General features: G+C 39.3%; 1 protein-coding gene across 3 annotated transcripts in view; it reads left to right on the plus strand.

Annotated features, from left to right (window-relative positions):
- Window positions 1–26,257, plus strand: part of LOC135474114 (glutamate receptor-like) — a 53,919-nt gene that overhangs the window by 17,163 nt on the left and 10,499 nt on the right. For 2 of the 3 annotated variants that reach the window (XM_064754127.1, XM_064754128.1), the window contains exons 2-7: window positions 190–339; window positions 17,348–17,596; window positions 20,149–20,354; window positions 21,696–21,749; window positions 23,151–23,312; window positions 24,998–25,198. In XM_064754127.1, the coding sequence (XP_064610197.1) occupies window positions 190–339; window positions 17,348–17,596; window positions 20,149–20,354; window positions 21,696–21,749; window positions 23,151–23,312; window positions 24,998–25,198 (1,022 nt within the window). The remainder of the gene's footprint in view (window positions 1–189; window positions 340–17,347; window positions 17,597–20,148; window positions 20,355–21,695; window positions 21,750–23,150; window positions 23,313–24,997; window positions 25,199–26,257) is intronic. The other variant, XM_064754129.1, reaches the window with a different exon arrangement.

Raw genomic sequence — 26,257 nt, forward strand, 5'->3', positions numbered from 1 at the left:
GCGCTCAAGATCTATCCAGAAGGCGTGAAGAGATGAAATAGCCAGACAGTTAATGTAGACACCAAGACTGGCCAACTGGTTTTCATTTCACCTGTTCGTGATTCAGTGGAAGAGTAGAATAAATGTATTGTTGTGTGAATGCAAAAGACGATGATTTCATCGACATTCTTCCTTTTTTATATTCCCCAGGTGCAATTTTTGACAGAGATTCTGTGGAGATCCATACGGCGTTTCGGTTTAAAATCCAAGATGTGAACATCAACGGGCAGTTGAGGGCGAAGCTAAACTTCACGGTAGCATTAATTGACGTGAAAGACAGCTACACCCTGAGTGAGAGAAGTAAGTCTTAGACAGTTAATCCCACACCACCCTGTCGGCCTTTCTCACCTCTTCCGGGATAGCCCAGTCCCTCAGACGCACTCCCATTAGTCTATCAATTTGTGGACGGATCACTGAGTACTAAGTCTCTTGATGATGCACAAATCGTAAATGCTTTATCCAGGTCAAATTGGCATTCTAGAAAGCAAACCATACTCTCTTATGACTGTTTTCATGGCCAACATGGGGCACTACTATAGCTAAAGCTGCAGTCAGGATGAAAAAAAAAATAGATTATTTGTGAAATTTTTCTGGGAATAGCACGCAACGACGATCAAACCCCAGGGGTGATCGGCAACAATTTGCCACTTTCATCGATTTCAGGGGCCCTGCTAATGTGACAGTGCTGTGCTAACTTAATAACGAAATAAAATTGCCATTAAAGCTATGTAAATTAGCTCTTTATTCGGCAAAAGTACCGTGAAAAAAACGAGAGTTATTTGTGATACCCGGCCGTTAATAGGCGTAATTACGATTGAACTAGGAATCTCCTGCTGTAAACCTTATTCAGTAAGAAGCGGAAAAAATAGATTACCATGAAATTTGCCTGCTGTTTCTCTTAGTTATTGATAGATTGTCTGACTGAATGATATTCAGTGCGTTGTTGCTGTCGTTAATGCAGGAACGGTTAAATAAGAAAACCCATTATTCGTTGATACAAATATGCATCTGATCACTTGCAATATTATGTCCTGTAAAATTCCTTTAGTATACACTACTTGGGCTAAGCGTCAAATGTAAAAGCCTGTATACACTCTTCACAGTTATATATTCAGACAAAGAATCTGTTTGCAAGTCTGCAGCATAGAAAAAATATTAGGTGAAGTATGCTCGTATATTGCAGATAAAGCCTGCTATTTTTTTTTTACAAAATGTCAGCAGTCTTAAAGCATTTGGTCGTGAAGCCTTCACTTAAAAGTTTCTGCAAGAACATTTTATGACCACGATTGAAATCGTACATGTTCTAACGAGATCTAGTGTAAGCGAGATATGTAAATATTACACGCAAAGATCACCGGGATATTGCTATCTATGCGTGGATAGTTGCCAATATTTTAGCTGAAGTTATCTCTCTTGTACAATCCACATGAGGGTAAGCTCTGGATGTCGTGACAGCAAAAAGCATACATCCAGATAAGATGTGCCATTTTGGAGAATCTTTGGGAACGGTTTCCCTTCAGTTCTGCTGAACTCTGCTATTTCATATACTGCCTTTCCTGTTTGGATTTTTGTTCAGAAATGTTTTGTTATTGATGCGTTGTGCTACGTAATTTCAAAACTGTAGTATCTGTCAGAAAGTTATGAAAGTTCTGTAAACCACGAAGCACCCAAAGAATTGTGAACACGTCGTAGAACTAAATCTACCCTTAAAACAGAGACAAGTATGGAGAGATTGACTCTCGAGATAATTAACCCGACGTGATCATTCTTTCGAAGCTTGGACTAAGTCTGGATTAGTAATAATAGCATTCATAAGGCTCTGAAAAAACACTGTGAATGCATCTCAAACCTCTTAAACAGTGGAACTGCTTGGATTTTTCGGTACCAGTATTCCCAAAGGCTTCACATCGGGATACAATAACTGTGTCAGATAATTGCCACTGGCTTTATTACTACCTCTTTCGATCGTGTTCCATGGTAAAGAGTTAGAAGAGTGGTGGACAACAGAAGGCTTCTGTTTAACTCGTCCAGCTAAACTTTTTACAAATAGTTTTACAGTGCAAATCATATTGTTTTGTTTTCTCAGCTGTGGCGATTAAATGTTTTTGTTTGATTTGTGTAAATACACCATACACAGCTTTTTTCTCAAGATACGCTTGAATTGGGATGAAAACATGTTTTTCTTTTAAGTGGACAATGAATTTCGATTACCAGATCTATGATGTCATCTAAACCAATGATTTTCTCTTACCACTGCTACGAAGTCATTTATGCTAATTATCATATTATTATTATCCCTTTGTAACAATTCTGAGTTAACAAAGCAGAAAAATATTCACATTAAAACTAATCAAAAATTCATGCTTTTGAAATTGAAAATCATAGTAACAAATAATAGAATCTAGAAACAGCAGGCTACTCTCTCGTGTGTGTTTAACAAGAGCTTGCTAAAGATTACTTTCGTAATATAATTCGCAGTATTGACACCGTTTCTTAACCTAAGGCCACCAAGCTCTGAAAGATATCAATGTGTAATTACTAACCGATGAATATTTATGATTGTTCCAGCAGACATCTGAAAAAATTATATTCATTTGTGAACATGAATAACGTATAGCAGTGGTTGAGTTCAAAAGTACACCAGCCACGTACACAATCACTATAAGATCTGTTTCTGACAGTCGAATGGCGGAATACGTTTATTTCTCGCATATTGCTCAACATAATGCTTTAAAATTTGGCACACATGTAGCTGAATACTTAACCTTAAAACAAATTCCCTCATATTTTTCAAATCTTTTTTTTTAATTAAAAGCATATTTAAATTTTTGAAACTTTTAGCTCATATGGTCAATTTTTAATTTAATTTGTTACCTGTAATAGCGTGGAATAATGATGACCAGAGAATACATCTTTCTTGAAATTTTATATTGAAACACTGCAATGTCTTATCTATCTCCAGGTGTGTGGCAAAAGAGATTCTTTGATTTTAGGTCGTATACATACATAGATAACAATGTATCGATGGATCTTTCACATCGAATTTACATTTTTATATATATCACACCTAGTAGCCTTTGTAAGATCATGAAAGTAATGCGAGGACGTCAGTGTAGGACACAAGCGTTTGTTACAAAAGATGTTTTGTCAATGGTTCCATCATTTTATACCTTTTGTAAATTTACAACTGGGTTATTGGTAGATGGTGCCTATAAACTTCATGCCTGTATCACCGTCTTTGTTTTCACTTTCACATGATAACTATTCAGATCGCTGGGGCCAGTGTATTAAAGTTAATCCAGGCTTAAATCTTAATACCAGTTTCATCTTAGTACAAATTAAATGGCAACATAGTCTAGACTAACGTTAATACCGGGCTTAAGTTCTAACACACTTTTGAACAACTGGACCCTGAACTTTAATTGTTGACATGTCTGATATATCTTTTTTGTATTAGCCTTAAGAAACAGTTTTAGGACATCCAGTTGGAAATTTGATACGGATATTGTGCCTAAAACATCGACAAATTTTGTCCTTGCATCATTGAAAACTGACGACTGCCACTATGTTGGCATGTCGCCAGCCATATTTCATTGGTATGTCCGCGTGTGAGTTAGCGTTTATATTGTTTGTATTGGATATGGTGGACATAACTCAAGATCATAACTTTTAAAAACAAATCAGGAAATCAGAGCGTGGTAATGTAAATATCTGGATAAACATTAATGTCCTAAACAGTTAAGTCCTGTTTTTTTACCTGCTATCACTGGTCAATTTCATAGGCCACAAATTCTCAATGGAAGTTTTTCTTTGCTTATTGGGCTCTGGGGAGCAGTAGCTGTTAGATTTAGGATGCCTCCATCATAAATGAATCAGAAGTTCAAACATATCTCTACCTTTTGTACACATTGTTTATTCATATTGCTTCGCCCGGTGGATTTGCAAGATATCGCTCTGAATCCTGAAATGGTTCAGAAAACAATAGGTTCTCAAGAGCAATTACACCATCGTGCCTTTTCTGACTTTAAGAGTATCCTGTCTGGAATATGAATAACATCATCAAATACCTCTTCTCCGGCCTTTGTCGCTTAAAGGGCTACTATTTCTGCCAATAGCTGAAAATGTCAATTTCACTCCACAAACAAAGCAATTCTGATGTGAACAGCAAAGTCAACAGCTCCATTTTCATCCTGAAATTGACTTTTCCAGATAGGGTTCCTGTAAATACAATTGAAATTGTCCATGGATATGAGACGGTCCAGGTGGGGAACAAAACCCATTAAACCGATACGGGGACCCCAGAATCACAGCTTCCCTTCGACGTGTTCTAAAGCGGATATCAAAGCTCTTCAGAAAGCAAATTTGCTCATATAATTATACCACGAATTGTAAAAAAAATGTAATAAACATTATGGTAGGCCATTGTGAAAGCTTCTCGTTCAGTGGTGGAGATTCATACAAGCTTTCATGGAAATGCATCAGTCCATTAGATAACGTTATATTTAGAATGGCGTGTGTGGACCTGAATATGTTGAAACCCAGAATACTTCAACTGATTTGATTGTCTAGTAATAAACCTACCAGCCACAAGTATGAAATTGGGACTAACGCAGCTGGGACGGGTTTCAAAATCCTCCATCTTACCTTGGTCAAAGATTAAATCCGGTTCATTGGTACCGACGCTTTACGTCATGTCTGACACTTTTTTAATTAACTGTTCGCCTAGGATCAGCTGGTTGCTTACAGCCTGAGCTTTTATCGTTATAATCACACCGTACACATCACAAAATCCAGACCATTCTGCTGGGCTTATGTAGTGCATTTCCGCAACTCGACTTAAAAGATTTCGGTTTGCCTTACTCAATAACTCTTGGATATAGCGTGAGACTTTTAGGTATAAAAAAAGCCACCTTGTAGGTTGTCAACGGCTCGATTGCTGCTGATTAAAATCCAAATGAACTGACATTTTCACAACTTGACAGGTTGATCCTCGTCAATCTCTGTCAACAAACCTTCATTTACTTCCGCGGCGGGAAATGCACAACTCATGTGTCTTTTTCCAGTACATTCAAACTGTGGCGTTAAAGCCATGGTATGTATCCCCTGCTGGGGTTGGCTGAGACTAATTTTCTCCCCAGAAATTATGGTCATCATTGCATCCTTCATCAGCCTAGAAGCACCTCAACAACTTTGTTCTGGTAGAGACGTGTATGATGGAGCAGCGTCTGGAGATACACTGTAAAAGCCAGATAAATCATTCACCTTCATCCTCCCCGTGACATATTTTAACGTTGTTGCTCAGTCTTTAATGTAACAAATGTACATCAGAGTAGCGACACATTGATTATTAACAAGACGTCGGTTATAGACCCTCCAGCCACTCTTCCATTGATGTCTTCATTTTAGCGAATCGCATGCCTTCATATTCTACCATTAACCAAGTCGAAATTACATGTAGTCTAAACTTTTCATCAAGTTAACCGCAACGTTTCCATGATGACTCACGTTGCAGTTACTGTTAATCAAACTGTTTATGGAAGGTAACATACCAGCAGCGCACGGTATAAGTTTGGTGGAAAAGTTATATTTTGTTACATTTTAGCTGCATATTCTTGCACTGCTGTGCTTTCATTTCTTTAGCCTTTGTTGTGATATGCCTTTACACATGCAGCAATTCAACCCATGACCAAAACTAGTTTTATACTAGAAATCTTTTATCCGTAGACTCATTACACCCTTGTAATTGTACCCCAGCTTATTTTGTTATCTGAATTGTCTTATATGAATCTTTTTACTTTGGAGGTCCAAACAGTAGTAGCTCCCATGAAGTGCGCATTATTACTGTCAGCCTGTAATATACGTGTGGATATTTTGCAATGTGTGTTCTCTTCACTGAAGCAATGAACAAGACTATTAAAATGTTAAACCATAAGCATGTCCTTGGACTAATATTTTTAGGTCACTTTGCACACAATGTTTGACTGCATAAAAGAATCATGACACAAAGTCAAGAAGCATTGTGGAGTTTTGAAGCTGAACATGTCAAATTGATTATGATTGTTTCGCCAATGGGTTGCCTAGTAACTAACTTGTCGGCTCTCTTGGGGGACTTGTACTTTCCTAATGGCTCCAGCCTACTTCGAGCTGTAATAGAAATTCAAGTATTGTTAATTACAGCCCTGCCGTCACTAAACATACATTTACGTGTAAAATCATTGTTAGGTTAAAAGCGCCTCAGTAGTGGGGAGTTGGTCAACATCATAGCCATTACACCGGAAGCACACCGAAGACCAAGAGAGGCACTGTAAAAACACTTATCGGAAATTGAAAGTGGACCACGGACTGCTGCCACGCCAATATTCTTATACATAATGTAACAAGCGACGGCCGCATTTGAGGTAAATATGCTTTTCACATGCACCTTGTGGGAGTCCGGAAAGCCGTAACTGCGTGCAATTTAGATGTCAAGTGTAATAAATAACCGACTTTGGCTGGCATCTTTACAAGGCTTAAGTACACATCTTCCGCTCCTCCTCTTGCCTGGCTCGTTTTGGACGCACACCTAATGTTTTCTTTATGTTAGCCATATTCCCTGGAATAGATTCGCCGTTCCTTAAATGCTAATGTAGTACAGATCGCAGCAGTAGCACCATTAGATTAGCCGGGTGGTATTTTCTCCCTAAGTGATTTCCATAGTTGGATACTTTTTTTTTCCTTAAAAGGTGATGACGGCTTAGCTGATTGTGTTAAACAAATCCCAGGCTAGCTCATCATTCCTCTGGCAACCTGATTATTCAAAATTTTGTTTTATTTGATACCCATAGTAGTGCGCACGTTTTTCATTTCAGCCCTGCGGTATACTGAGAATCAATGTTAATATCCGGCTGATATCTGGTACGGCCCTTGCCGAAAACCCATTGTCCCGGAAGCTAGACGGTGCCACATTCAACAGCAAACAACTTGGGGCCAGTCCATTGAATTACACACACGCACAGATTCCGCAGAGATACAAATGTTCTGGGTACAGGCTTAATCATTGTCCTTTTTTATGTAGCCTACGCTCTTGATAGTGAAATCGGCTTAGTTTCCTGTAACACAGACTGTATTATCCACCTTAGATAACAAAACAAAAAGTAATCCAAAACTACGACCGTCATATGGACGATACATAATGCGCCATATTGTCTGGGATTCGTATTTCACAATCTTGATACAGCTTTGTACATAGGGCAAATATACCACAATTCACTCCATGCTACATTGGTCATATTATCCACCGTAGATAACAAAACAATAAGTAATCTAATACAGTTACAATCGAGTAGGCGATACACGGAATGTGCTTTAGAATGTAGGATCACCATAGCGTTTTACCCCTGTTGCAAATATAGTACTTTTTCCTCGTGGTATCAGTAAGTCTAAAAACGTGCCTATTGGAGCACCCCACCACCCAACCACCCCATCCCCACCCACCCCCCCCCCCCCACCCCCACCCCCAACACCCACCTCTTGTGGATGTTTTACGTATCTATGCAAGGGCTGAGGCCACTGACACTTCCACAGTTTCAACAGAGCCAACACAAATGGTTTAATCAGGTTATCAAATGGCACGAGCTGATCCGGGTGTGTATTAGGTGATATATAAGTGAAGCGGACGTAGTGGTGTGGGCAGGGATGATAGTTGGGGGGGGGGGGGGGGGGGGGGTGTGTAACCGCAATATAGGGATAAGCACCAAACCAGGGCAAATTTTGTCCTTGCGGTAGCGAGCGTGTGGGGGGTTGATCGTATAATGGACGATTTGCCCATATATAAAACCGCGTATACTTAACCCTAGGATCAGCAGACAGTCTCCGCAGGGGGGACGAGTCTAAACGCGGATGGGGGACGCGCGATGTTGGCTTATTAAATCAGGACTCTCACTTTCAAGAAATAGACAGGATTCAGCATCCATTAGGTGAATGGCGCAGTGCCCCCCGTTAACGCGTAATGACAGCTGGGTGGAGGCACTAATTCCTGCCCCCGAAATCGCTTTCAGGTTTACTAATCTGTACCTCACATTTGGATCAGCTAATGGCGGGCTGTCATCCGAAGGTGTTGTATGGAGAGCAGCTACCGCCTGATTTTACCGTTAGGCCGCTCTTTGCTTTGGCAGCCGATATTGAGGGTAACTGATTCCGCTACTGATTCTGCCACTGACTTTAGGTATCCTGATGTGACAGGTGCCTTAAGAGCCATATAATATTTCAGAGTACCCCTGTTATGTTTGGTGATATAAAACCAAAGCTAAACGCTTTTCCACTACGACCAAGGTCACATCTGGAAATGATACCTCGTATCTAATCCTAGTCTAACCTTTTGAAGTAGAATATGAAAGCCCTTGTTCTTAAAGTATGAAATTAATCGTATTCATCTCTATGCTTGGCACAAAGGCATATCTTATGGCTGCGTAATCCTCTGTAATATCATTGCAGGAAACTTTGTTATCCCCAGAGTGTTGCCTAACACCGAATATCCCCTCAAAGTACCCTAACCATTAACGGAGCACGCAGTTTTAAAACCGGGTCTGATGTCAAAAGCGAAAACTAATTTTGGTAATAGCATCGTGAAAGTTAGCTGATTCTAACCAGCATAAACGGAATGGTTCTGGCTCAGACTTGTTCGGTGAAATAAAATGGCGTAAGTTTTACATCCTTATCCACACATTGCCTCGGTAAAACTTACACAAAGCGCCCATCTCAGTTGATCGTTATAAAGTCCTTACTTCCACTGGTGAACGCGTAATGACGATGCGAAAATAATAAGATACGGACAAAAGAGTGTCGTATTGATCAGCAACTAATTGAAAAATTATTTCCAATTAATCGAGAGTGTATCTTTTATCAGAAATCCCCAATTTTCTCATGTTTGGGCGTGCCAAATCTTTATTTTCTTTCACGCTTGGTGCCCGTCGTCTTTGGGGTAGTTGCCGGCTGTCACAGTAATATCACGCAATCAGCTAGTTCAGCCACGTGATTGATGAAAACCACGAGAACAAATGTCAAAGGTTGCTTCAAAGGCGCCCCCCTTGGTTTGACCGTTGCCGTGGAGGCGCGTGCTCCAAGAGTCCGTAGCATCGAGATAGCCAGTAAAGTGAGTCGCCGGGTGCGAGCATCTAGAAACCTTCTACCCTAATCGCCATGTCGAAAATTTCAGGTGGCTGTTCTCTGCTTCCGAATTGAATTAGCATCCAATTTCTCCCAAGTCATTTTCACCAGCGGTTGTGTATAACATTAGCATCGATTTTCCATTAGACAATAGTTTACTGTGTCCAGGCTGGATATAATCAGATTTGGAGGTAGGGAAAATACGATGACCCACCCGTCACCTAATTGGTTTCCATTCGGAATTGACCTTACATCATGGGGAACAGCATTATCAGTCTCGAAGCCTATATGCACGTATTAGGAAATCTTACATCATTCTGTTCTTAGTGCCCAAATTGATGTCATTTATCATAACGAAAGTAGGAATGGTGGATGTAGGACTGGTTGGATAAGCTCAGCAGAGACATCAGTATCGACCATTGCAGTGGGAAAATTTTAACAGTTGAACCAAATGGCTGATTACCAAACTATAGCAGATAAAATATGATATTTAGTTTGGCTGTCTTAAATTATTAATTTTTATTAATATGATTTTGGGGTACGTCTTGCAGATATTACCTCTACTACCATCACAGCTGACCACACTGTATACACGATTTCAGCATACAAAATGAGTTCTATAGGCTATTATTCAGCTTAAGCGTGAGGGGCACAACGGTGGATACCGATCACGTTCTGAGTTCAGACGCCCACGTGCTCAAGGCTGAACTGTTACTATGTTCGTAGTGACATCAGATGGTCGTGTTATCATATCTTTCATATGTTAGAACGTTCGCAATATTAAAATAAATTTAGCAAACGTTATTTTCAGATACAAACAAACTAATAACGACACAAAATACTCACAACCTTGCATGTTGCATATTCTATTAAGTGAGCAATGTAGGAGATAAGAGTACAGAACCACAGACTTGAATTACAAACTTGACCTAACATTTTCCGGACTTCTGATTTTCAAGCAGACGTGTAGGTTTAAAGAATATCATTCACCGAAATGAAATAAATATCTTTGAAATTCAAAGAAAAAGGAGTAATCTTTCTTCAATAAATAAGAAATGAATTTAGAACGAAAATAAAGAATACGTAAGGATTTCATGACCGTCACGACGACCGGACTTCCTTAGAGTCGTAATATGATATGCTGAAAAGGGCTCTCAGTGATAGATTCCTATTATATTAATATATATTCCTGTGGAATATATATTTTACGTGCTTATTTCTTCATTTATTTGATTGGTGTTTCACACCGCACTCAAAACCTATTTCTCTTATACGACAGCAGCCAGCCTTATAATTGGAGGAAATCTGGCAGAGCAAGCGGAATTTTTTTGTGATCTCATATTATGACACTGTGATAAAAAAAAAATGCTCTAGGATCAGTTTACTTTAGATTTGTTCAAATGATTTTGTGAATTAAGTCGATGATTAAACAAGCAGAAGTTTGAGTTGATCAATAATTGGCTTTCAGGTCATATCGTAAAATCTCTACATAATGATAAATCCATCCTATAATCTGGCGTCTTATGAATACGGGTTTAGCTTTCCTCTCGAAGTTTTATTTGAACTTTATCCTGGAAATATCGACCTATGTACAAGCAAAGCCATCGACCTTTCCCAACAATAGGGAATTTTCGAACATAATGAGAACAGAGTGACGTCCCTTTGTGGCCTATTGTCAATATGTCAGTATGAATACATTTATATTCTCATCATGTAACAGCCTAACCATTTAAATACATAATTCATAATGCTTGTTTATCATTTTTAGTACACACACCTCCATGTTAAACCAAACTGAGTTCCCGCTCTCATGCTGCAAAGGGACACCACCAAGTCGCAAGGGACAGCACTTTGCACTCTCAATTCTCTAACGCAGAAAGCATGGTATCTCAAGCACGAATGCCATTCTATTATCACCATACATATTCAACTTTGAAACTTGGGAATTTTATAAGCTATTGTGTGCACAACACTTACACATTGCACAGTTGAGACTGTTGTTTGCTTTCAACTTGTTTCAACATCTTCGTGCAGGCACCAATATATCTGGCAAGTCTATCAGCAGTTGTAACGTTAAACGTGGTGGGTAGGGATTGCGTGTTGTCCAATTTTTGCATCGAGGTCTCTTGCTTTTTTGTTTAACCTAAGTGTTTTGGATTTTAAAACTTTATAATTACTAGCTAATGGTGTGATTCAGCAGAGCGCTGGGAGTTACCGGCAAGGCAAAAGCCACTTGGGAACACTCTCTCTGGGGTAAAGGCATCAACAATCGAGGCGTAATTGAAAGCTTTAGTCAAGTGTCATTAGCTTCGGAGTGCTCCCGGTGGATCTAATATTGCCTGCAAATGCAGCAAGCCAAGCGACCATTTCCCCTACATCACACAAGCCTGTACTGGCCAGATCACAGGGACAGATTCTCAGGCCAGCTGAACAATATTAACCGTTATCATGTCACGTACGCGACCTGCTCTTAAACCAGCCAATTGGACAATAAAACAGACATTTTCAGAGGGTTCGCGGCACCGGTCTCAGTCGGTCTTCTTAGTTTGTCCAGTCATGTCCTCTATAGAATCTTACCCCAATGTCAACACTGGCAAACAACAATTTGTTTGAGTATTTTCGCAGTTATTTAGCTGTGAGCTTACACTATGCAATCTCACAGCAGCACATGGAAACGATCGCAACCTTATTTGATCTTTTCCTTTTGATGTACAATTCAACGAATAAATTAGATGAACAGTCGAAACCATGTCAAATATCTAACAACACTCTGCTAATGTTTGCGCATTGTTCAAACGCGCCTTACTGCTTTGATGATTAACTGTGTTCTGCTAGAAGTTTCACTGATTGACCGTGCCAAAGTAGTATGTGACCCATCAACACTGATAACGGAGATATTTCAACATTTGTATCCGGTATAAAAATTGCGCAACGGAAAGCACATGGAAACATTTCCACACACCCGGATAAGAACACAAGACCCTTAGTGGTTGTGTAGGTTTGCTTTTTAACCCTTTACATGAACAGTTAGTATAAAACCCTGAATGAGGTAAGTTGTCTCGGTAAAATGTTACCATTTGTCAGCTATCACACCGTCGTCGCTTCTCTGGTTTTACTCAACTTGCGTGTGTAGTGTTATGTCATGACAAGGTAAATGCGCTGATCTCATTTTCATGTTAAAACATTAAATTTCGATGACAACTTCTGGATAGTGTCCTCCAAAACTGACTACTGTCTAGTCCAGGTCAAATGACCCAGGAGAACGGTGATAATCTTTAAAATAATAACAAAAAACTTCAGAGCTACAGTCACAACAATTGACATCCAAAGGCTTCAAAATAACAGAGTTGAAGCCTGATTCTCAAAGACCTCAGAACAACCTGAATCATAGCATCACCAAGGCTTCAAGACAACATTCGCAAGGACTGATAACCAAAGGCTTCAGGACAAAATTCGCAAGGACTGATTACCGAAGGCTAACAACATTGTCAAGGATTGATAATCAAAAACTTCAGAGCATCCACAAAGACTGAAAAGAACTCAGAAATAAATTTTCTGATTCCAAAGACTTCGAAACAACAATCATCAAGACAGTCTGCCGAAGGCCTCAGAACAACATTCGTAAGGACTGATAACCAAAAGCTTCAGATCAAGCATTGTTTTCTTCTTCTTACAAATTCATTACCTTTTATATCATTGCATATTCAATAATTCAATACCATACAATATTCTTTTTGGTGCTGACCTAATAGTTAAGAGAAATGTATTCATGCATTAGATCAATCTATTAAAACAAAAACTTACTTTGTGGAATTCGCATATTTTTGACAAAATAATCAGCTAGCTAGTAATATTTAGCTTACACACGAAATGGTTGGTTTCGGAAGGCTAAGGTGTGTCAATATTACCCTTTAACCTTACAAAAAAGTGTTGTATAATGACAGTTGTTTTATGTTATTACCTTGAATATCTTCCAAAACTGCTTTTTGGAGTTGACTTTCATGGCCGGGGCATATGGCTAAATATTAATGTTATTCTTATCAATTTTAAGCAGTCCACAATTCAACAGTCAGTCTAGGAGAAAGATCACTGCTTTTTTGAAAAAATTTCCATAGTTTTACGTGAGCAAGTTTCTCATGAGAACATAAATTGAGACTGCCATGATCTTAAAATGCCAACGATTTTGACCATTTTAACTGGCTATTGGCATCCATCACGGTGGCTCCTTTCAAGGGGAAGCGCAAAGCAATAGTTTGACGAGAATCAATACATCATACCTAACAAAAACCGCTTCAGTGTCTCTACATACCGGCGCTGTTATCTGCGAATATTTGACTTGCCTATACTTTTGTGAGCGTGGCCTGTTTCCACAAGTGCCTATGACAGATTTGGTGTGAAAAAAGAAGCTCTACAAAGGGAGAACACTTATAGAGGAGCGCAATTTTGATCCTTCATTTAGTTTATACGTTCTTCTCACACAAATGGCAGTGGACATGTGGAGAATTTTATAGTCAACATCAACTCATGATTTCATCAGTTGGCCGAATCGCCTCGTGGTCCAACAACAAGAGTTCCATTTAATGTCCGTCTGAGACAAACATACCTAACCATTCTTGTTACAGCCTTCAGCAAATTAACATTAAAGATCATCCATATTTATAATAACTGAACTTATCATTCAAATCAACTGTATCACAACTCCCTGATTTTACATTTATTTACCATTTCACCATGAATTTATTAAAAATAGATGCTTATATACATTGCAGAAAGATGGATAATGGCGTTGTTTAAGTCACTAAAACTTGTTCTTGTATTTGTTATGCTTTTATTAGGTAAACATATCTGAATGTGAAAAATTGTTATAAGTACATCTTCTTGATAAAAATACAATGTCAAAAAGACCTATTCCTTGCCATAGGCATCTCGCATGGCTCTTATCTGTGGGCGCCGCGCATCGGTAATGTTTTCAACAGGTCTTCTGGGTAATCCTTAAACCCTACAGGTCGGTCAACTAAGACCAGCGAGTAGTTTTGGTGCGGCAATAAAACAAAGACATAAACGAGGAAGGATTGGCTTCATGTGTCCATTCGGGTGGCTATCTGTCTTCATTGACGGCGGCGAGAATCACATTGGACTTTAAAACAAATAGTCCTAATTTAAATTTCAGGAGAAGTGTTCACATCCTAGCAGAACGTAATGCTTTTATCCACTCCCCACCGTGGCAGCTCGGAATACATTTGAGTGATTAAGCTAAGGTCGGCGTCGATTCACGCTCGCACTGTGGCAACCCGGGCTGATCTTGTACATGGACAAACCCGGTTCAGACTGAGAACTGAAAACGCAGTTTCCACAAAACCCAAGGATTGATCTCATTCTGTGCCTTGGCCATCCACAGATTTGTTCTCTAGTCAGAGGTTAATTGGCTTGCAACGCTCAAGAATAGTTATAGCGTCATTACCTCCCGGATTGCTTTGTCCTAAATGACACGTTGTTTACCAAAACATTCATCAAAGACTAAGACCTGATTTATCTGCATCATGCCATGGATATGTGTACATTTGTCTGCATTATGCCACGGATATGCGTACATTTATCTGTATTAAGTCTTTGAAATAAAATTGGTAGCAACGAACTACGCTTGACTGAGAAAATTAGCATTTAACAACCGGGCGTGTACATCGGTTAATTTCATCTGAGACATATTAAGCCTACCCAAGAACACAGAAAATAAATTGCGGACGAAAGCAAACAAAAGTTTCAAAGCTGTAAATAGGTCCAACAAGGCGTTAAATAATAGGAAATAACTAGATATTTGATTCATGTATCTAAATGAACTGTACATTTTTATATCAGGCCTTCCATGACAATTTACGCCTTGATTCATGTTTTAGATGCATTTTTCTATGAAAGAAAAAGAAAAAGAAAATTTGTCATTTATACATGACTTCATTTCGAGCTAATGCACACATCTACCTTGATGAACACGTGTATTTGTGATGAAAAACGATAACCTTGAGGGCGCCTGGTCGATTTGTCCAATTTTAACCGGTGCGTAATATTCTAATATTAAGCATTTGAAATAGATCTGATGACGTGTAGGGCTGCATAACCTCAACCAGACTTTTTGCTGGAACTTTTGTTTGTTCAAATATAATTGTGCTAAAAGTTCAGTTTCTGCTACATTGACAGCGCCACTTGATTAAAATAAATACAGTCAACCATATTCCAGGAAATCGCCATAAACCTCTTCCTGACTGTCAAATGGCAATCATTCGCGTATGTCTTTGTTGCTCATGCATGTTTTTCTGTTTTTTGCCCAACTTATGTTTTTCCATTCCTATGTTTTTTCTATATACCACTTATTCAAGCCTAAATATGGCTGTTAGCTCTAATTTGTCCGATTGCTGGTTGTAAATGAGTTACGTCAGTGTTCGCTCTGAGCGTGGTATTCCAAAGTAGCTTTATTGCTGTATGGCATCCATTTTTTACATGTAATATTAGGTTGATTTACTATCAGATTTACAAAATCCATATGTTTCTGATCATTGTAAAATGTTGCATCGTTTTGTTACAGATTAGATATAATCATAACAGCATGAGCATCAGGCTACATAAACCTATATGAAAATTGCTATATCTGGCGATTTCAGTTAAAGTCAGACTGCAGGGAGAAGCCAACTACGATTTGTTTAGTTTCATATTTATTAGCTGCTTTTTATTTTCTGTCTCCTTAATAGGTATTAAAATTCTAATGTGCATTTCGTTCAGATACTAAATACAAGACTTGGTTCACCCATAATCATCCAATTGTTCAATGATGTAGTTAAACATTTCAAATTTTTAATACATTCATAGTGATGTTGTAGTAGCATTGTAACATATCTGATGAAACCACGTCTGATGGTTTGCTCTGATAGATATCCAGTTGTAATGACGTGAAACAATTCCTGACGAGTTTCTCCGCATAATAGATATACCGTGATGCTGTTGTAATAAGGCGAAACCATGCCTGACAGTTTGCTCTGATGGACATAGAGAAGTGTTGTAATAAGGTGAAACCATGCCTGACGGTTTGCTCTAATTGACATAGTGGTATTGTAATATGGTGAAACCATGCCAGATAGTTTGTTCAGATGCACATGGGGAAGTGCTGTAATAAGGTAAAACCATGCCTGGTGGTTTGCTCTGATGGACATAGAGAAGTGTTGTAATAAGGTGAAACTATGCCTGCTGGTTTGCTCTGATGAACATAGAAAAGTGTTGTAAAATGGTGAAACCATACCTCATGGTTTGCTCTGATGGACATAGAGAAGTGTTGTAATAAGCTGAAACAATGTCTGACGGTTTACTTTGATGAACATAGAGAAGTGTTGTAAAACGGTGAAACCATGCCTGATGGTTTGCTCTGATGGATATAGAGAAGTGTTTTAAAACGGTGAAACCACGCCTGATGGTTTGCTTTGATGGACATAGAGAAGTGTTGTAATAAGGTGAAACCATGCCCAATGGCTCCCAGTGGTATTGTAATAACTTCATATCATGCCTGATGATTTCCAGTCACGTTGTAATAACTTCATATCATGTCTGATGGTTTCTATTGATCTTGTAATTACTTCATATCATGTCTGATGGTTTCTAGTGGTCTTGTAATAACTTCATATCATGTCTGATGGTTTCTAGTGGTCTTGTAATAACTTCATATCATGTCTGATGGTTTTTTGTGGTCTTGTAATTACTTTATATCATGTCTGATGGTTTCTAGTGGTCTTGTAATAACGCCAAGCTGTGTCTTATGCAACCCTCTGACACTTATGCCTGTGGTGTTCTAGCTGATGGTGTGCTCCTATAACTATCTGGCGTCGTTGCGAAGATGTCTGATGGTGTTCTTCTGTAGCTAGCAGCAGTGTACAATAAAATAGAACCATATCAATCTCTCTGAACCTGAATCAAATGTTGTTTTTGGCAAACGCAGCTTAACCTAGCGTTGTGTATTCGGGTTATTTAGTGCCACTGTTTGTCTGCCATTTCTTTTAAGATATTTTTGCCACAGGCTGCGCTATATGAAACGGCGCCTTAATAAATTCTGTCCTACTTTATCTGCTTTGTAAGTAATCACAAACTTGAACATTATATTTCGCCTTTCTGTTTTCTTTCCTTACAGTGTGCTCGTTGATGTCGCACGGTGTATTCAGCCTGTTTGGCGTGACTAAGTCCGGTTCGGTTAATGCAGCTCAGTCTATCAGCCAGGCCCTGCACATGCCCTTCATCACTCCCAGCCTGGCACGAGGCACTGCGGATGACCTGTACCAGTATGAGATCAATATGTACCCGTCCTACATAGAGGCCATTGTAGACATTATCAATTATTATAAGTGGGGAAAAGTTTACTACGTGTATGACTCGGATGATGGTGAGTCCTTGTGCATTTATGAGTAAATGTTGATTCTTTGTTGTTCCCCAGCAGTTTTGCCATCAACCAAGAGACGCCGTTGACACTGGCGAGACCCATTTTCGAAGTATCCACTAACACCAAAACTAAAAGAAAACGTGTAACACAAATAATACGGATCTGTTTTTGAAATACACAATCACTTCCAAACCCAAATAAACATGTAGTACGAATAAAGGGCATAAATTTAGCATAAAAACTCCTATAAGAGAAACTTTTAATGACAACAGTGAAATTTTTATTTCATCAACGAACTCCAAAGTAAAACGAACATAGCATACTTTTAAAAAGACATATATATCAACAATTCGTTTGCAAGCGGTACTTTTCTTTAAGTTCTTTTAAGTTTCTTTATGAACATCAAGAATAACTATAATTTGTTAATGGAGTTATATCTAATGTCCCAGATATATCACTTATATGTCTGCGGGTCGTGTTTATACGTGATGGAAACCGCAAGGATTTGACAATTACTTCACAAGCCTCCTAATTACTGGGGCCTCAGTGGCTCAGTTGGTTAGCGCGCTAGCGCAGCCTAATGACCCAGGAGTCTCTCATCAATGCGGTCGCTGTGATTTTAAGTCCAGCTCATGCTGGCTTCCTCTCCGGCCGTACGTGGGAAGGTATGCAGCAACCTGCGGATGGTCGTGGGTTTCCCCCGGCTGTGCCCGGTTTCCACCCACCATAATGCTGGCCGCAGTCGTATATGTGAAGTATTCTTGAGTACGGCGTAAAACAACTATCAAATAAATAAATCCTAATTACTAATAAACCGTAGCTGAATCGGTTGTTGTATGAACAAGGTTTTTGTATGAATAAGGATTTAGCTGACTGAACCACACAGGGCCCCTAGATTATCTATAAAAGATACATACTAATGAATTTGGTAGGTGACCCTCAAAATCCCGCACACCTGTTCTGTAAGTTGTTTTCTTCTGTTCAATCCGTGGAGTACGCAATACCTAATAGAAATATCCATACTAAAACAGACAAGGAGTGAGGTGCGGGTACGTGGCCTGGTGTTTAGTGTACTAGTGCAGCACAGTGATCCAGGAGCTTCTCACCAATGCGATCCAGGTCTTGACAGCTTCTTCTCCGGTCGACTTGTGAGGGTCTTCCAGCAACATGTTGATGGCAGTCGCTCTATCCCGGTGTGGTCACACCATAATGCTGGCCTACGTCGTAAAAGCGGAATATTCTTGAGAACGGCTTAAAACGTCAGTCAAATAAATGAATAAAGATTCACACCAGCCCACACAAGAAATATGTGAGAAATAAATTTGCACTGTATATGCTAAATATATGGCAGCTGTCAGATTCCAATTATTACGGAGGTCAAATACAAATACCCAAGAGGTTCAGCCCCTCTTTGTTCGTTCCACTTGACTTCGACCAGCGTTTCCTGACTCCACGGCCCATAGGGATATATCACGATGCCCTGTGGTCTCTGTTCAGTTACCTTGACCCATAAATCTGACTGAAGTGAAAAATCATTCAAAAAAAAAATGCTTTGATTCGACATTTGTCCTATTTATTACAGATGGTGGTCCTGTATTTCTAGGGTGCTTGTTAGTTTTTCATGCGTTGCATATGCCGTTGCCTGTGCGCCGACATTTTAAATCTATCACTTTATCTGGGTTGTTGACTCACAATATTGACGAGAACAAGTTAGTTCTGGCTCTTGCTTTTTGTCAGACTGTGCTTAGGCTCCAGTTATTCACTGATGGATTGGATTATTGGTAAAGTGAGATTTCTGAACTTTGGAGAGCGCATGAATTCATTGATTTTATAGAAGGGATTTTTTTTCCTCCAAAAGAATGTTTTGGACCACGCGTATTAGGACGTTTTATACACCATGTGACGTGTACGTGTGCTACAATTGTGTATACAAGAAATGATGCGTGTCTACATCAATCTTCTATATTAAATATCAAAGTAGCTTTACTACAATACTACAACAAAATATGATTTTGTATACAAAATGTGATATAGTATAATGATGGATACAAGATATCACATGCAATATATCACAATCTTGTATGCGATGTGATGTCTGTTTACGATGATCCGGTATAAGAAATGTCATGTAAATAGTCTACCACAGCCTTGTACATGAAATGTGATGTACGTTTGCCACAATCTTGAATACAAATAGCCAATAGTATGAGATATATAGGCGTGGCCTACTACGGTACTGTGTACAAGATGTGATGTAGGTTTACTATAATATTGTATGCAATATGCGATTTATATGTAATCTTATACAGTCGTATATACAGGATGTAAGATGCATAGCACATTTTTGCACCCAGTATGTTACTTCTGATAGGTTTTTACGCATCTATCACTTAGTAGAGCAGCCTGGAGAACATGTGTAGTAGAAACACTGGTATGTAAACTTAGCTTACAGGGCATACTTTCTCTATCCTCTGAAATTAACTGTTTACATGCAATGTTGTCGTTACAGAGCCCAATTTTAGTTACGTGTGTACGCTTTGTCCTTTTCTTTACAGGTCTGGCGCGGCTGATCAAACTTTACGAGTTTTTTAACGAGGAACATCACGAGTTGAGTGTGGACATGAGAAGAGTGGACGATGTTAGCGACGCTTACGAGATGTTGAGGAAGCTGGACCGGAGTGCCCTGCCCGACGAGATCGGCGTGATGAGGATTGTTCTGGATCTCTCCTCGATGGAAGCTTACAGAGCCATTCTTCGTCAGGTATTTGTAAAGCTAACTTACAAATCTTTTTATCGAATTTCCGGCCGGGCGATTCATCTCTCCAGTGTACAGGCGGCTGATTACAGCCTGGTGATATTGGACCCGCTGGAACGTCGGTCGGCCAGCGAGAGATCCCTTCACGTTGCTCTATTATAGGCAACGACTTCTCCCAGACCAATATATGGAAAAAGGTTGGTCGTTATGTCAACTGGCGTCAAAAGGGGCAATGGTGCCGGCAATCCAAAAGAAAGCCAAGAAGATTGGTTAGTAGTGGGAAGGCTCAATGGTAAATAACAAGGTCCTTAGCAGCTCTGAGGGGTGGGCCTCAGACCCATCTAAAATCTCCGCTATGGACCCGCTAGGAATCAAAATCGCAATTACTGGTAAACACTTTAAGGACTTCTAGTCATCAACAGAGATTATGCGGGCAATGAAGCTGCATGATTTTGCCCCTTCTCTTCAATTCCCTGTTGTAATTACCCTCGGTTGCAAGAGTAATACAGAAACACACATCCGATGGGCCATGCTGACTTTGGTACCACGAAGCCCTGGCATGAGTCTTCTAATCCCTGCTTCTTGTGATGGGCATCAAGGCACTAAATGACTTAATGAAACACCTTGTAACACCAACAGCCAGAGGATCAATCTGGTGTACCATTTTACGATATAAAAAATATTCAACATTGAACCACTTCGCAGTAAGCAATGTTGCATGCCAGTATCTGATTATTACGTCTTTACAACCTTTCTTAATCTCTTTTACAAAAATCAGCTTTTGTAGAACCATCTACTCATAAATTATTTTCTGTTGCGGATGTGTACGTCAGTGAGATCTGTTAACAAATTTTGCTCCATGTTTTCTCCAGTTTACAAATGCTCTGTGCTTTTGAAACAAAACTCTAGGCCACATGTATATATTTATAAAGTATCCCCCTTAAAGTTTAAATAGGTTTTTTGTGATATTGCATAAGCCAGTTAAATGTAAGCTGAAATGCACTCGTTGACAAAAACTGAATGTGTCCCGATGTTGTTAGCTTTAATCAATGAGAGGTGAGTTAATTCTGTAACCCGAGAATGCAGCTGTTTCCGCTGACGTCACTGAACTCTGTTTTGCCATATGACCGTGGGGTACAAGTGACGCGACGTGGTACTTCCGGTGAGAATTCCAAGTTGAAAATTGATTCATGTAGTTACCAAGTATGTGAGAAATAATTTCAGTGGCCGTTTAGGCATACTTCTACACCTCTTCCGAAATAGCTAAGATTGTATTACTTCTTTGCTTATTTCTCATTTACCTTGACTTATTTCTAACATTAATAGGTTGGATTTTTTCTCTTCCAGATAATAGACGTGGGCATGAACAGGGAGAATTATCACTATTTACTAGGTGGTGTGGTAAGTCATTATTGTTTTCATATTATTGACCAGTACTAATATAGTTGGGGGAAAGTTGTTTACCTTTGATTTAGAGTTTAAAAAGTTTTATTGTTTGAAAATGGTAATACAAAGTCCTGATGAGCTCTATCGTTAATGTATTCTCAGTTTCACTGCAATCGATTTTATGTTCGTGGATTAAGGGGTTTGAGATGTGCGTATCCAGGAGGAATATACTCTGGGTCACTCAAGATAATTACAATAAGCCTGAGGTCGTCCAGCAGACGGATAACTTCCGCTAGGTTTGAGAGGATTTTGTGAAAAAACTCTTCCTCTTTTCTTAATTAATTTCTCGACCTGACACACCAACATGGTGACAATAGAGGCGAATCAGTGATACCATGGAGAACTCAATCGCATGTCTCGCGCCGCATTACCAAGAGTTAAGTACAGCAGGACATCTGCTGGTCAGATCAGGTGCCTGAAATTGGAAGAAATGAAATCAAGCATAATCATCGAACCCCCTTATTCACGGGCTGTTGCTTTCCTGTATACGCTCACAAACCTTTATACACATGATCACTTACATTGATAATAAAGTTACTTTCATCGGTGAAACAAATTGAGACTGATAGCAAAATGCAATGCTACTCGACCCAGGATAAACTTTCCAATCTCTCCTCCTTGAAACAACCTTTCGCATTGTCACTAACTTGTCATTGATGTTCAATAATTCCTGGTGGCGAGAAAATCTTTTGTCATATTCATACCAAGCTTTAATTGCTTTACACCGATCAGCCTCAGACCTGTTTTTCAGCTATTCTAGATGTTTAAAAACCTTGATTTAGCAGACGTCCACATCTGAACCTAGGCCTGAGAAATGTTTCACTTTTCCTAGACAGGTCTGCCAGAAACCTGCGGATGGTCGTGGATTTCCACCTGGCGCTGCCCGGTTTCCTCCCACCATAATGCTGGCCTCCGTTGTATAGGTGGAATATTCTTGAGTACGGTGTAAAACACCAATCAAATAAGTAAATAAATAAATATTCACAGATAAGCTTTCAGATCTAACTAAGACCTTCTGACCTGTGTGCTCCTCTGTAATAGTTAACGTTCAGGTAAATAATTATGAACAACTATTGAAGAAATGTGGGCTTGTGTTTGGAAGAGGCACCACGTCAAGCTTACTAATGTAGTCAGATTATTCGAAATCGTGGTGATCTGAGCTGGCATGCTGTGCTAGTAAATGTGCCAGTTCTGATAACAAGTCGTTCTAGGAATTCCTCCATGCTCCTGTATGTTTTGTCTGGTGGAAGCAGTACTTTTTCTGAAACTACGCAAAAGACCATGCAGATTGATTGTCTAGGTATATTAAGTGAACGAAATTAGACATGTGTAACCATTGTGATTTCTGTTCTGTAGGGTATGGATGAATTGGATTTGACCATATTTACATATGGCGGAGTGAACATTACTGGTTTTCGGCTGTTGAACTACAGCTCCCCGACCCTGAAGGGTTTTTTACGCACATGGAGCAGTTTGAGTAACGAATCTTGGCCCCGGCCCCTGAGAGGTCGAATTGGGGTAAGACAAAGCTCCACTCATTTTTAACGCTTAGGAAATGATTTTTGACATTATTAATTTCAAAATCAAGTTATTTTATATCTTTCCTGAGAAAGATTTTCAGGTGTCAACATAAGGACCATTTGGCTGGGCTTGGATATTTGGATTTGCTTAAATAAACCTGAATACCCTCATCATACGAAAAAAAGAGAGAACGCAATAGATTAAGTTTGAATCAGTGGTATCATTTAATTTGATATCATTCAAGTCGGTCATGCTTTCACGACAAGTGCTTTCACTGGTAGGCTATACTAGTAAATCTCAATGTGTCGTATACATATATATCAAGTTTCCTTCCTTTGTTTCCTTTTGTCAGTTTTTCTCTTCTACCAGTGAATTGCAGGTCATATATCGCTACGTTGGGTATATGAACAGTTGCAAAAAAGGCGCACCTGAGACACATGTTTTGATTATCGACAAGTTATAAGCTAACAATGTACATGCACACCATTGGAATACTGATCTAAAGCATTTGCCTAGAACACTACAGTAACGTGTGTCTTTTAGTCATCATTCAAAACTGCTGACGGCTTATCTTTGCAAGTTACGCTCTCTTAGTCATGTGGTAATTTGTGTTGAATGCTATTTTGGGAATTTGCCCGACGATTATTAACCCGGGACGTCAATCTTGGTTAACAACTGGTATAGGATTTCTGATTTGGTGCATTTTACAATTACAACTTCGGTCGTTCTTATGTAGGCAGTTTCAAAACCATTAGAGATTAATATATTATTCAGAGTGAAAGTTTTAGGAAACAGCCCCGAACTACAAAATATCTAGTGAAATTCTTTAAACGTACAAAAGAAAATAGTTCATCGTTTCTTGGGGAATTTGGGGATCGACGGTCAGTTTTACAATAAGGAAGTATGTACTGAGTGGAAAACTGATAAAAACACTTCAGTTTGAAAATTCATTGTCTGCGTGTATGTCGCTTTTACTTTATGGCTGTTTTTAATAACTGTTATAAGCATGTAAATTGGTCTGACTATTCCTTGCTGAAGGAACCTCGCCATTATCAACGACCGGCGCTGTCTTAAACTGATCAACTCCGCCCCTCAGAGCTTTGTTAAACCAGCCTGAAAATCCCGTGATAGTCGACTTTACCTCAGAATGCAATGCAATTAGAAAACAAATTCAGCCGAGGTAATAGCTCTGAGCCACAGGCAACACTTGCCTCATCTATTCTAATGCTCGCGGAAGTTCTGAAAGATTTCCATTAGCAACGTTATGTAACGGAGTGTAAAAAAAAATATGTCGTTCAAGACAGATTCCCGCATATCTGCGATTTATCTCCCTGAATATTTGATACATTTAATATGTAAAGGCGCTCAGCTCTGTGGATACCCCTGAGGACCGATGCCACAGTACAGTCCTAGATTGCCGCCAAGCCAGTTGCCAAATATCCGCAAAGTCATACACCCCTATAGCTATTAATTTGCACGTTCCTTCTCTTCTTTTTCCTTCATTCTTTTTTGAAATCGTCATTGCCCTTGGGACACCGTGGTACGGTGTTGAAAACAACCATCTCAAGTGAAAAAGTTGGAATGTGTCAGATCTTTCCATTAAAGCGAGGTATAAATTTTGCAGTTACTTTGCCAGTTGTTTGCCGTCGTGGTAATGCTGATTTTTTCCCCTGGTCTTTCAGCACGAGGCAGCGCTGATGGTGGATGCCGTAGCCGCCTTTTCTAAAGCTATGGGCAGTATGAACCATAGCGTAAGTCAGGGCGTGTTCCGCCGAGGGGAGCTCTATAACAATAATACCCCGGGCATACCCTGCAGCCGTCCAGGCGTCCGAAGACCCAGTCCGTGGACTCTAGGGCCTAATATACTTAGCGCTATCAAACAGGTAAACGAATAATTTTAAGGGAATTGAAAGTACCCCAATACTCAAAGGACCTGGTACGGTAAGGCGGAGAATCGGCCCCAGAGAGGTACTACGAGAAAGAGCAAATTTCAAAATCCCAGCTGAATTCTGTAAATTTCCAGATGGGAAGTATAAAACTTGGTTATAGTTATATGACCATAAAAAGAGATGGTTGCCTAGTAATAATTCGCCAATAATACACTCTCGATCAAAAGCGCCATTTTTTTGTTCAAACGAGGCAGTGTGTCTTTAATTTACAAAATGAAGATAACTTTAACCAGAAAAATGTCTTTACTGAAACTTTCATGTATTTCTACGTTCTGTTAAAGTTTCGCTTTACTTAACGTTTGTCTTCATATGTAAAAACTAAACTTTATAATGTGACATATTTTGTCATATTTTGGCAAGTTTTAAATATTTATTTCTAAGCTTATCAGGCATCCTTCATAGTTAAGTGAACTAACGAAATCACTGTTTTACTATGATGACGAGTTACTATGATGACGAGTTCGAAACGAGTTCGGTGTCTTTTTTTCTTGTGTGTGGGTCTTGTGTTAAATCAGTGTTACCATGAACTAGAGTGAATAATTGTTAAGCCATGATATTACGTAATGTGTGGCAACTATAGCGAAATCGTACGTGAATCTTGTTTGAGAGCACATGTGGTCCTCTAACTATCATTAACATGTTATGCGTAGCGGAAGTATATGGCTGAATATATGTATTTAATTAATTGGTGCATAACTGCGTAACTGCTCATGAATTTTTCAGAAAGTTACATTTGTTGTGCAGTGATTTTCCCCACTCAACAGTGTCTTATGCAAAATTCTTGCCATATAACAGGAAAAGAAACTGAAGAAATAGCCTTATGAGAGTGTCAGCAGCTGTTAATCACAGCTATAGTTAGTTTCGCTTCTTAGGTGCACAGTTTCTTGCACTGGGGCCGATTGCCCGACTTACCATACCATCTCCTATCTTTTTATGCATTTTGAAGTATTTAAATGATTTAAGCTGCAAAACATTTGATTGTAAATCCCACTA

This window comes from Liolophura sinensis, chromosome 8 (genome assembly GCF_032854445.1).
Source record: "Liolophura sinensis isolate JHLJ2023 chromosome 8, CUHK_Ljap_v2, whole genome shotgun sequence".
Classification (NCBI taxonomy): Eukaryota; Metazoa; Mollusca; class Polyplacophora; order Chitonida; family Chitonidae; genus Liolophura; species Liolophura sinensis.